Raw genomic sequence first — 12,609 nt, 5'->3', positions numbered from 1 at the left:
TTTTATTAAAATAATTAATTATTAAAATATAAAATATCATAATAGATTTGAAATGAGTATATTTTATAATACGAACAAGTTTTTAAAAAAATAAGAAAACAACAACCTCATGCTAGAAGTTAATGTTGTCAAGATGGCCAAGTAGTACTAATTTATAATAAAAATATTTCATTTTCAATACCTAATTTTGGTTGCATATATAATGATGCTTGCAACTGCCATAATAAGTCATATCCATAATCATATGTATAGTATTGTTGCAGGATGTCTCAAAATTGTTGCCACAGTGTTACTTATACTGGTCACTTAAACCATGGTAATAACTTTTATCAATGTCATCTGTTGCTATGGTTTACCAATTATTGGTATAATTTTCATCAGCAGTCTACTATGTTTATGGCCACAATTTTGATCATTATTATAAATCTTTTCTCGTGCAATCCCCCTTCACATCGCTCCCACTGCTGCCATCGACCTTGGAGCACTGGACCATCGCCATTCCTATTTTCTGGTACTTGCGCTTTCTTGGTACAAGATGGAGTTTCGCCCTTCCTCACCCATCCTTTCCTCGAGTACCACATTGCAACGGTATCCCTCATAATTAATTGTCGACGGTATCTAAGGGTCCTAAGAGAGAATTGGCCAAAATTTCTCTAAAACAGGTACTTTGTAATTACCTCCAAAACATAGAGAGTAATTTAGACAGTTTTGACATGCTATTAAGATGTATGGACGGATTATTAGGTGATATTGCAATGAAAAAAGCAACTAATTGAAAAAAAAAAAAAAAATCTAGTTTTGAAGTCAAAAGAAATTTCCGCCTAATTAAATTTGAAGATAACTACGACTTCGTTGTCTTTCTCCACCAAATCCAAAAGAAAAGGGGAGAGAGTTGGTTGGCTTATCGTGGTTCACATGTCATGCGCCATTAGTAAACAACAAACATATGGGGTCGGGGGGGAGCAACAGACGGCCGGTTGAGCAAGGCTAGTCGTGTGAGGGCTTTCCTTGATGCCGAAATGGATCTCTTTTCTATCTGTCCTCCTCGATAGGCTTCCAATATTGAAACGTAGAAAAAGAAAAAGATGAAATAATGAAAGAAGAAAGAGTAGAGTGGGGGGGAAGGCTTCCACTCGCAAGGCAAGTTCTTTTGCTAATTTCAACTCCCACCACTAAACGAAGCACTAGGGTTAAAGTAAGATTGGATGGGATCGTAATAATTGAAAACCAGCCATTGCTAGCTAGGCACTGCATGCTAATTTCGTTCAGGTACCACAACCGTATTAGCCTGCCAATAAATGATTGAGCCCTAGAAAATCCTTGCATGTAACATGGACATTGCCTAGCTTTGTCGGTGCGAATGTGATCTATCCAAGCGGACAAGTACGTCACGGTGAAGTGTGGCCACTAGCTATAGCATGGCTTGCAGCGTACGTGGGGCCTGTACAGATAAGTTGGTATGCCATGAAATCATCTGTATCATCGACTTGTGGGAGGGTACGCAGAGCACATCAATATTTCAAAAGCATGCTGAGAGCTATCATGTCACACGGCACACCACATGGGTCGTAACAGTAAGTACCGATCGAGTGCAGATGGGAACATCTGCAGAGGGTGCTGCCCATTTCTTTTGTTCAGCCCATATCAACTTTATGTATCGTCAAGTCGCTTGCAATGCCCGGCAGGACAAACGAGGCGTGGGGTGTGCTGTTTGTACATCACGTTTACTTGTTCTCAAGACCCTGGAGCTCCTGCGCTCCTTGCCATTGCTGTCCATGATTATGGTTGCAATTGCAGTTAAAGCTACATTTACATAATCTTCAATGATTATGTTTATTTTATTTTATTTTTGTTTTGTTGGGTTGGGGAGTGGGGGGGGAGGGGGAGGGGGTGGGGGAAGAAATAGCAATTGATAGATAGCTAGGTAGATGGAATGGCAACTAGCATGGCGAATGCAGCGGTTACAAAATTAAATGTGTTTCGCTATCCATGGATTTATATTCGTTCCCGCATTGAAAGAAGCCAACTTGCAAGATAGTTAGTGTAAGATACTTTGGTGGATCTGCCTGGATCATTTCCTGAAGCCGGCCCATAATCAAACAAGGTGGCCTTAGTCCTGGATGTCTGAGAAAAGATAATGATTCAATGATTTAGGCTTCATGGTCGATTTTTTAGACCGAAAATCTTTGTAGCTGCCATATTAAAAGAAAACGAGAAAAAAAAAAAAAAAGAATTGGGGAACTTGGTACGATAATTAGTTCCTACTCGCATTGCGAGGCATTTAATCCCATGTGACACATGGGAGCAGCGCAAAAAGGGGTGCAATTATAACCAATCCAAAAAAAGTTGCAAACTAAAGGATGGTTCGTGCACTCAAGTAGGAGCATACATCATATAAAATTAGTTTTGAATTGAGTGGTCCAAGCGCACCAGAGTGAGGTTGGCGTGATGATAATGAGGTGGATGACATCGAGTACCCTCTATAATACAATTTGCGTGGGAAGGCAAGGAACGAGTTGATGGCTTTCCAACGATTACACAGTAGCATCTCAATCCTCATAATGCACACTTTAAAAAAGAGTAAATTAGACGAGAGATCTCATCTTAATCTTATAATATCCAATGGTCAAAGGGTGCGAGTCGTTTTCTTTGTTACTTACGATAAGGGGGGGGGGGATGGTGGTGGCGGAGGCGGGCAGATATCTTAGCACATCATCCATCCAATGTAACCTTTCTTTTTCTTCACCACCATTCCCTGCCCTGCTCCTCGCCCCACCAAATCCCCCTGCCCACAGCGAAAATAAATAAGATTAACGGGAAGTAGGAAGCAGGAGTCGGTGGTGGGGGAGGGTTGGTGATGCCAGCCATTGGACAGGGAGTTGCGATGACCGAGTCCTGCGGCGAGGTGCGGTCCCGCCCAAGCCATCAACGCCAGAAAACAGTGCACGCATTCCAATCTCACTCTCAGAGCAACGTAACAATCATGACAAAGTAAACCCCATCCTCCTCTCTCTAGCTACCGCTCGAAATGGCTCCCACCCATGGTCAGTGCTCCCAGATTTAAATAACGGCTAATCGGCGAGACAGGATGCTACCGTTCTGGCATTCCACCTTTGTTACCAGCTCAGCTCAGTGTTCATTACTCTATTCCAATAAGTATAACAAAGCAATTAGTTTAATTATAAATAATGGAGCATATATACGAGACACCCACCCATTACCTGCTTTTACTCGTTCCCAGGACAAACCGTGCTGGGCCCCACCAAATCCCCCATCTCCACCATCTCCCACTAGATATTTCTTTCCCTTGCGCTATTTTTAAATACAAAAATATAGTGACCATACATGTGATGCACGATTACAAAGAACCAGTTTGAAATCCACGATGATAAAACTTTGAAATTTACGATGATGATAATAATGCATTTCGTTCCAAAGCGTAAAATTAAAACGGTTTCTTCAACGATTTGACAAGACACGCAGTGAAGGAGTACCGCCCCTGTTCTACAAATTTGAAGGGTGCCGTTTTATTTTCCTTGTACGTACTTGCCAATAACTAATCCACGGAACATATCTTGGCAACCACCTCACTGCGAGGACTGCCCACTCGAGTTGACCGCCTCGAACAAAATAATTGGGCATTTTATATTTTCCTCAAGTACAACAAGCCTATAAGCAATACATCGGGTGATAAACTCCGCACCGAATGAAGTGTAGCTCTTAAAACTCTCATGACCAATATTAGATCTCCAAGAGAAAAAATAAGCGGGCGTCTGCTGAAGAAAGAAGGAAATTTTTTTTTTTTGTCAATAAGAAAAAAGAAAAAAGAAAACTTTACCGAGAAGTTTTCGTTACAGTAGCAGCAGGAATGCTCCGATACAGCGTGCATCGTAAAGCATTACCAAAAGAGAGTTCGCAAAGCCAAAAAAAAAAAAAAAAGGGAAAAGTAAAAAAAAAAAACTTCACAGACGATTCCAGACTCATCGGACGGTCGAGCAGAAGATGGAGGAGAAGATGACCGGGGGATCAGCACGTGAAGATTTGGAGGGAAGCGTTCTTCATGGAGTGGCAGATGGGACACGTGGCGATCTTCGGTGCGCAGACCATGCACAAGCAAAGGTGCCGGCAGGGGAGCAGAAGAACGCACGCGTCCTTGTCCCTGCACACCTTGCACACCCTCCGCAAACGGAGCTCCTCGTTCTCCCGCGCCACCGCCGCCTCTGCCTCCCTCCTATCCTCCTCGAAGCAACACGACTGCGCGTCATCGGCCGGGAACAAAGCCGCCGCGCCCTCACTGTCCCCGTAGCCCTCACGGCCCTGATTGCCGTGGTCGGGGGCGGCGGAAGCGTCGTTCTGGAGGAGCACCTGCTCCAGGCTCGTCCGAAGACTATTAACAATGGCTTCGTTGTTCTTGGCGACGTTGAACCACATCTGGTTCTCGGCGCTCATCTGCCTTACTTTCTCCTCCAGCTCCACATTCCGGCGGGTCGCATCCTCCAGCTCCGTCTCCTTTTCCCTCAGTCGCTTCGCCACACGCTGCTCCACCGCCGACAGCACCACCCGGCAATATCTCTTCCGGACCTCCTCCAATCCCGATCGAAGCCTCTCATTCTAGTAATCACATCACATCAGACGAAATTAGAACACAGCACGAATCGATCAACAAAAACAGAGACACAGGGGAGAGGGATCGGATCCGGTACCTGGAGGCGGACGAGGGCGTCGATCTCAACGTTCTGCTGGTAGAGATGGAAGGCGAGTTCCTGGGCGAGAGGGGACACGGCGAGCGGCGAAGCGGCGGCGGGGCGCCCGCTGGTAGAAGTCCCCGCGGAGTCGAGCAAGCGGCTCTGCTCGTGCGACAACCGAGCGCCGGTGGTGGCTACGACAGTGGCGTCGGGTTTCAACGGAAGCGCGGCGAGATTTAGACTTGGATATCCGAAGACGGGGACGGTGTTGTGGTCCGGGTCGGGATGGGGCAGCGCCATGGGCTCCTCGTCTCGGATCCGCTTCCGGGAACCCGAGGCGTTGCACGTTAGCTCGCTCGTCGGATCGCTGAACACCGTACAGTTATTAAAGCCTTGCCGTTGCCCTGCTGATCCAATCACAGCCGTTCGATGAGCACATGATCTCGGAGGAGAAGGGGAACAAGAAGGAGCGCGGGCTCGGGGTGGCTCACCAAGATAGCTGTAGGTGCCGGGGAGACTCCCGAGTTGGTGGAGATGGGGGTTGCAATCTTGGAGCATGGGGACATTGTTCCGAGTTCTGGAGAAGAAAGACTTGTCAGGAAGGAAAGGCAAGAGAAGCGCTCCAAAACTAACGAATATTGGGGCAGGCAGGGTCTCACCTGGCCCGGAAATTCGCGGAGAGGGCGTTAGATGGATACTGGGCTTGCACAGCCATTGCTCCTGCTCCTCCCATTCGATGGGTCGTCCTAAAGCGGTCGGTTGAGACTTCCGGGGGCGGGGATTAGGGGGAAGATGAAATGGCATGAGAAGGAGATGGGGGGTCGTATTTATATAGGGATGGGTGATGGACACGTATGACGGCAGGTGCGGTGCGCGAATTAAGAAACAAACAGGTTGGGGCCCGGGGGGAGAGGGCAGGGATTGGAAAGCGAATGGACTGGTAATTGTTTCATGTTTTCTCGTGGAAACTAATAAATTAATGGGAGGGATAGCCGAGAACGAGAAGGGGGGATGGGTCTCACCTTTTTATATGGAGGGCATTCACTCTCCGCCCATATATAAATGGGGAGGCGCGGCTGCGGGACGGTCAAACAAAACGGGACAATGCACGCCAGATACGTGCGCCAAAGCTGGGGTCGGGCGGGGTATCTCCTCCTTTCTTTACTGGAATTGGCCTCTTCTTTAAATCAATTATTATCTTTTCCTTTCCCGTTTGTTTAATATTTTACTGATCTTGCTAATTACTGACGAAGCAACGGTAAAAGCCTAAAATGCCTGCAAAGGGAGGCAGATTCGAAAAATAGATATTTTAAGAAGAAAATAGCTGCAGTTGGTTTCCATTTATGTGAATGAATAATGTCCGTCCGATACATACATATATGGATGATGGCTGAGAGATGACAGAAGAGGTCAGAACAGTATCGGATGCGTGATTGCAGCGCAGGTACCCTTTTTTTTTTTTTTTTTTTTTGTCAATCCGCCTCCAGCTCATTTTAGAGTAACGGCGACTGTTTACCCTTTAAAAAAAAAAAAAAACAGAACGGTATGGGATGCGTGATTGCAGCGCAGGTACCCTTTTTTTTTTTTTTTTTTTATTTTACAATCCGCCTCCAGCTCATTTTAGAGTAACGGCGACTGTTTACCCTTAGAAAAAAAAAAATCACGGTGTCTGATTTTTTACGTTACTCTCAATGTAAATTAACTATTTTTGGTCAAATTTTTTGACCTCCTATCATCGCTTCCTTCCGCAAGGCATTTATCTTGCCATCGCCATGCTTCCAGATTGCCAGTCCTGTGTATTGTCAACAGCATCCATGCCCTGCAGCGCTGGACCACATTTACAACCCCACCCGAGGGCTCACCGATCCGTGACCTCTTAGGCATCTGACGTATTCAATGGAAATAACGTGACTCGACAAAATTTTGCTATACAGATCTAGGGACGGATAGACTTAATCAATGGTTCGAGAGGAAAGGTAATAAAACGAACGATCGGTGTTACTTATGTAAGTTTATCATCGATCTTTTTAGCCGTTAACGAGCGTGAGTAAAAGAAATACTAGAGTTTCAGAAAAAGAAGAGCAGTAAGTACGTGGTTGCGGGGGTGGGAGGGGGACGTGTAGGGGGTGGTGGGTGCGAGGAGATACAGGGAAGAGACGGGGGAGCAATTAAAAGAGTCGTGCGGCCGGACAGGCCAGCCTTGGGAAACGCAACAATCCACGTCACCGCCGGCCCGGGCAGGGCCGGCGTTCCACGTCTTCGTGCCTTGGCCACTACGGAACCGGCCACGGCGGTGACGTAGGCCGTGCTGGTGGGTCCACCCACTTACCGTTCCCAAACCAGCCCGCCCCCCACCCCACACCCATCTTGGGTCCCGCGACCCGTGAGCAAGCTAAGAATGGAATAGGGGCACTGGTGGGGGGTCGACGCTGCCCTCCCCAACTTCAGCCACACACACCGTAGATAATTTCTCTGCCAGCGTTTACCTCTATCTACTGTTCTCCGTATTCTTTTGTTATGATTCATGAGGGACGTTTCAGCAGTGCCACTCACCGGCACTGCTATGTGACTAGGGACAGGCCGCTGCGCTGTTAGTGTCGGGTCCTGTGACCAACGGCCCCTGACAACAGTGTCCCCCGCTCCACCTCCCCCTATTATAAAACTGCCCTTAATTCCCTCGTCAAGCCAATGCGCTCACTCCTACTTCTGCACTCTAGAGAAGTGCTAGGCTAGGAGCAGAGTGAGTGCATGCCTTGTAACTCGGGTGTGCGTATATACACAAATGTGGGCCCAAAACGACTCTGATGAATGGGGCTCCTTTCCGAAAGTTTCCGTACTAGCTATCCTCGATCTATTGCTTTTTGGAGGGGGGAGAGAGAGAGAGAGATGTCTCTTCTCTTCTGTTCTCTTGTAGAGGCTGCCACTGTTGGGGAGTCAGTTTCTCCTGCTATCTTTATTTTACTCTCCCTCGCTTGGGGAGCTGATAATCTTCCATCCACTCCGCTGCTGCTGCTGCCGCCGCTGCCGCTGCCTCTCCTCTGCTGTTATGCTGCAGTAAATAAAAGTAAATAATTACCTCCTGCTGAAAGTGTGGTGCCAACAGAAGAGGTGTGTGTGGGCGGCAGGCAGTTGGCAGAATGCGCCAACGGAGTGGAGGCACGCTTGAGGACATGGCGGTCAAGCCCCGACCTCCGCTTTTGGGAAGACCGCCGCGACCGGGACGGAACGAGCCCAGAAGATATGATATGAGGTGACCGACACCGTGATGGATGGGTTGGGTCAAACGAGACCACCCAAAAGCCAGCACAAGCTGCCCCTCTTCTCTACCACCATCGACCTTTATTTTCCTTCTCTCTTTTTCTCCTCCCTCTGCTGTAAAAATCTCCGATGCTATCCCTTTCCCCGAAAACGTTAAGATTCGTACTGTTTACGCAAATCATACCGTATCTTGACCCCATTCGCCCCTGCCACCTTCCCACTCCTATTCCATTTCCGTGCCTCACCATAAACAGGAGCACTGCATGATGTACGTGTACTTTCTCTCACAGTGGTGTGAAAAGATGCTTGTCGACAATAATAATCAGCCTAACTTTATGACCTACATATAAGCTATAAATAGTTCCTGGTAAAACAGTGTATCGTCTTTTTATCTCTTAAACAAAGTATTCAACGCAAGTGTTGTGTTTCTGTCGCGCTGAGAGCATCTATCTATCTGGAAATTGCTGTTGCCGAGCACAAAAGGTCACCATTTTGGCATGTTCTTCCCTTACAATTTTCCTGGGTCATGCACAAGCTAGTCAGCTTTAGACGCGCCTTTCGGGTGAATGATGGGGAGGAGTGTTGTTTGGAGCTGCCGTGTCATGGCGCACAGGCTTTTATCACCGTCACCGTCAAAAGAAAGTCCCCCCCCCTTCTGCTTCATTCTTTTAAATATCTACTTGTCCTTGTTATATATGAATATTTTTTTAAATACCTACCCGTCCTTATTGTAAGTAGAATTATACATAATATTTTGGATAAACGTAGAATTATATTTAACGGAACGAAGATCCACACGTTACGCGGAATTAAATGTACAAAAATACTTTTTTAAATATTATTATCATATTTTTAATTATTTAAATATTATTATTTGTAAAATTATAATATATAATATTTGACAGTTAAAAATATTGATGTGCTTACCAGCGACGGAATCTGAAATCAAATGTTGGAAGGATAAAATAATAATTTTCTAATATTTTTTTAAATAAAATATTTTATAATAAATAATAAAATAAAAATATTAATAAATATTTAATTTTTAATATAAATAAAAATAAATAAAAAAAGTATTTTATGTCATCAGCAAAATAATTTTGATCGTATAAAAATCTCAATAATTCCTTCCACATTAAAGATTGAAAAATAAATAAAGAATTAAAAAATAAATAAACATTAATTTTTTATTTAAAAAAATTATTATTTTTAATAAAAAAATAATATATAAATTAATTATATGATTTTTTCTCAAATCGATGGATTCGTAATGTGTGTAAAATTAAAATATTGATAGAGATTACCATATATATAAATATATAGGTAATAAGTATTTTAAAATTTTTTAAAGAGGCAGTAGCCCCCTTTGATCTCTCTTACGCTCCACCACTGGTGCTTATACTGATAGAAAAATAATATGAAACAATTAATTAATATAAAATTAAGAAAATACAAACCTCTGCAGTAGTACAAAAAGAAACAAGAGTAAATAAGAAAGAATAATTTCACATATTATATATGAGGAGGAAACATTTATACATCTATTAAATAAAATTAATATATATTCTTAGTAGACTATAAATATTAATAAACAAATAATCTTTGAGTTTCCAACGCACAATACATAGCCTCATGATTTTACTTAAATAATTAAAAAAATAAATTTCTGAAACAATAATTTAAAAATATTCAATTGTATAGTAATGCAACATCAGACAAGAGGATCAATTAAACATCAACAACATATCAAAAGAAGTATTTTTAATATTTAAAAAATATATATTATACTCGCTCTAAATTTTTCCATCGATTTTCACAGATGATAACACAATATAAAGAATAGAACCCCAATTATCAAAACAATCATTCAGAAAAGAAAAAAAAATAAATAACAAAGTATATCCAAAGAGAATTCCTCGTTACAGACGTGCAGATATACATAAGCCTACGAAATAGCAAATTTTTTTTAAAATTTATTTTCTAATATTAGTACATGATTAATTTTAATAGAATAATTACTAAAATTATTATGAAAATTGATTTTTTTTTTAAATAAAATGGTACCGAAGGTCCGAGATGTTGGGAATGACCCTTAGAGAGGTTACAGCCGATCTGCTCCATAATTTTTTTCTATTTTTTTTTCTCATTCATTATGATACAGTGAAATAAAATATGGATGTCATCGTATTTGTCCATTTGCACCATCTTTTTATTTAATATCCTGCTAAATCTATTTTTTTCGTTATTTTCTGATACAACACAAGATGCATCTTCTTCTCTCCTATCTAATCCATGCTCTCCATCATCCTCCTTACCATATACGGCCAACCATCCCTTTTTTTAATACCCTGCTAAAGCTAGGTAAAAAAATAATATTTTTAATTATTATTAGCAATAAAATAATAATATTTTTTTTCTTTTCTTTTTTTCTTTTCCTTGCCAAATATATTTTTTTTCTTTTTCCTCCTTCCCTTCCCTTCCTCCCGCAACCTCCCCCCCACCCCCCGCCCCCACCGTGTGAGGCCCAGATCGCGATCGTTCGCATCACCCTCACCACGACCCCGCCCCACAGCCGTCTGTGCCACACCCACCATCTACGCCGCATCCAGCTCTGGTGCCACCAATCCTCCTCCCCTCTCCTCCCTCGGCTCCAGTGCCACCAACCCCTTCTTCTCTCCTTCTCGGCTCCGGGCACCTCCCGCGCCTCCTCCATCTCAAGCTCCATGGCTCCATCTCACCTGTTGCGAAAGTGGGCATCCGTGAGGTTCGAAGCAAAAAAAATGAAAATACTACTGGAGAAGAAAAAAATAGAGGGGAAGGAAAGCAGCTGAGGGATGAGCATGGATAGAGGGCACGGGCGATTACCGGTGCTTGTGTGGAGCCGTGGGGGCTCGGATTTGTCAGGATCAGGGGAGAGAACAGGAGGGGACAGCGACGGAGTAGGACCACGGAGGGTGTGGGGGGTAGTGAGGAGTCCTGGTTGGGAGGTTTGGAGCGGCTGAATACAGAAGCTTCGACAATGGTGGTTGGAGTTTTGTGTTGATAAGTTTTTTTTTTTTTTTTATTTCTCTTTTTTGAACATATGGAAAGAAAAACACCTGAGGTGGATGGAAGTGGACGGAGATCTGTGAGGAAGGAAGGCGATAGTGGAGGTGGCCATCCGCGAGAGCTCGGCAAAGAAAGAGACCGGTGAAGACCGATAGGAGGTGGCGGCAAGCACACACAGAGAGAGAGAGGAGGTCCAAGCAGAGCAGGGAGATGATAAGCACGAGGTAGTAATCTGAGTTGGCAACACTACAATGTTTAGAGAAATTGAGTTATCAACACAATAATATTTCTCTATATAGTATTGCTTTATATATATATATATATATATATATATATATATGATATCTCTTGAACTAGCGTTTTAATTAGATTGATATGTGAGTTTTGGGACTACTAACGGCTCCTATCAGCTTGGTTCCAACATGATAGAAGATGAGTAAACGAAGCAAAGCATGGGCGGTGGGGGAAGGGACAAATAAGTGGTGTGGCACTGGGAGACGAGGACGGGGAGCTACGGCTGCTTCATGGCTTATGGGTCTTGACTTCACGGCGTGCGTCACGGTTTGGTCGAGTTCCAGGAAATGGTCTCTTATGCAGAGAGTTTCCGTATCCTTTTATAATCACACGCCCATTATTCTACACTTGTGGCTCAAATCCTCATCTGGCATGTGATGGTGAATGCCAAGCGCCTGAATAGCTCCAAAAGGGATTGTTTTACGGGAAAAACTAATCAATTACGCAGTGGCAAAGAGCTTCGACACGAAGCGAGAAGGGTAATCTGAAGTTGGCCATGTGTGGCTCGCTAGGGTCCGCCACATTACGTGGTCCAAAGCCCCGGGGGGTTTAGATCAATGGAGGACGGCCGAGCATTGAATCGGGTCAGAAGAGAATGAATATAGGGTGTTGGACAGGATGGACATCGGAGCTATCAAAGACCATGTTCTGACGGGTCTTACAACATCTTCACCCTCGTCCCAGTCCTTCAAGGTTGGGCCTTTCTGGTGGTTATTGCTAGAATATTATTGCTTTTTGTTGACGTCCTATAGGTGGTTCATGAACCCTGTCCCTCGGTAATGCCAGCCGTGCTGATCCACCTGCCTGGTCTTCTTATGAAGCAATATACTCGTGATTCATGGGGAAGATCTGTAGTTGCCTTAGACACACAACCACTTTTAGTTATTTCTTCTAACTCACGAGAAATCGGATGGATTGTATCTACTTATAATTATTAACTATTTGATGGACACAATAAGATTAAATGAATTCGAGAGTTTTATGTTAAAAATAGTATAGACTTGATATGATTTCTATCAATCAGCTTCGTCGGAATTAGTTGGCATGTCTCTCTACTTGAAGAGGTCCAGCATTCTTTTTTGAGGGAGAAGAGGTCTCGCAGTCAAACTCCGATGGCGGCCTTCCTATTACATTCTTCCTCAAAGAAAAATTTCTCGAAATATCCAATTCACGCAAGCATCTCGGTTTCAACGTCTTAGACGAGTGTTATTCCCCTCTTTCTTTTTTTTCTTTCCCCTTTCTTCTGAAAGAAACAATACCATTCGAATTAAATACCTTGATCCACTGGGCATGGCTCAATTTCAATTCACATCAATTCACAGGG

At 43.7% G+C, this 12,609-nt stretch overlaps 1 protein-coding gene across 6 annotated transcripts; it reads right to left on the bottom strand.

The window, feature by feature from the left end:
- Positions 1 to 3,777: 3,777 nt before the first annotated feature.
- Positions 3,778 to 5,680, bottom strand: LOC105050990 (probable BOI-related E3 ubiquitin-protein ligase 3). 6 transcript variants are annotated; one of them, XM_010931228.3, is made up of 4 exons: positions 5,345 to 5,499; positions 5,177 to 5,262; positions 4,704 to 5,092; positions 3,778 to 4,611 (listed from the first exon to the last, which is right to left on the bottom strand). In XM_010931228.3, the coding sequence occupies exons 1-4, from the start codon at positions 5,416 to 5,418 to the stop codon at positions 4,027 to 4,029; spliced, it is 1,134 nt and encodes a 377-aa protein (XP_010929530.1). In that variant the 5' UTR covers positions 5,419 to 5,499; the 3' UTR covers positions 3,778 to 4,026. The 6 variants fall into 6 exon arrangements, with proteins under 6 accessions (XP_010929530.1, XP_010929531.1, XP_019708247.1 ...); XM_010931229.4 differs by having other exon boundaries at positions 4,704 to 5,089; XM_019852688.3 differs by having other exon boundaries at positions 5,177 to 5,680.
- Between the last annotated feature and the right edge of the window lie 6,929 nt (positions 5,681 to 12,609).

Source organism: Elaeis guineensis, chromosome 9, assembly GCF_000442705.2.
Source record: "Elaeis guineensis isolate ETL-2024a chromosome 9, EG11, whole genome shotgun sequence".
In the NCBI taxonomy this organism is placed as follows: Eukaryota; Viridiplantae; Streptophyta; class Magnoliopsida; order Arecales; family Arecaceae; genus Elaeis; species Elaeis guineensis.
Note: the sequence above shows the minus strand (reverse complement) of the source record. Positions and strands in the feature narration are given on the sequence as shown.

Excerpts from the sequence above, each read along its gene's own strand:
- LOC105050990 (XM_019852687.3), bottom strand. The coding sequence starts at position 5,489 with ATGCCATTTCATCTTCCCCCTAATCCCCGCCCCCGGAAGTCTCAACCG. Across the intron at positions 4,612-4,703 it reads ACGCCCTCGTCCGCCTCCAG|AATGAGAGGCTTCGATCGGG; the intron begins GTACCGGATCCG and ends TGTGATTACTAG.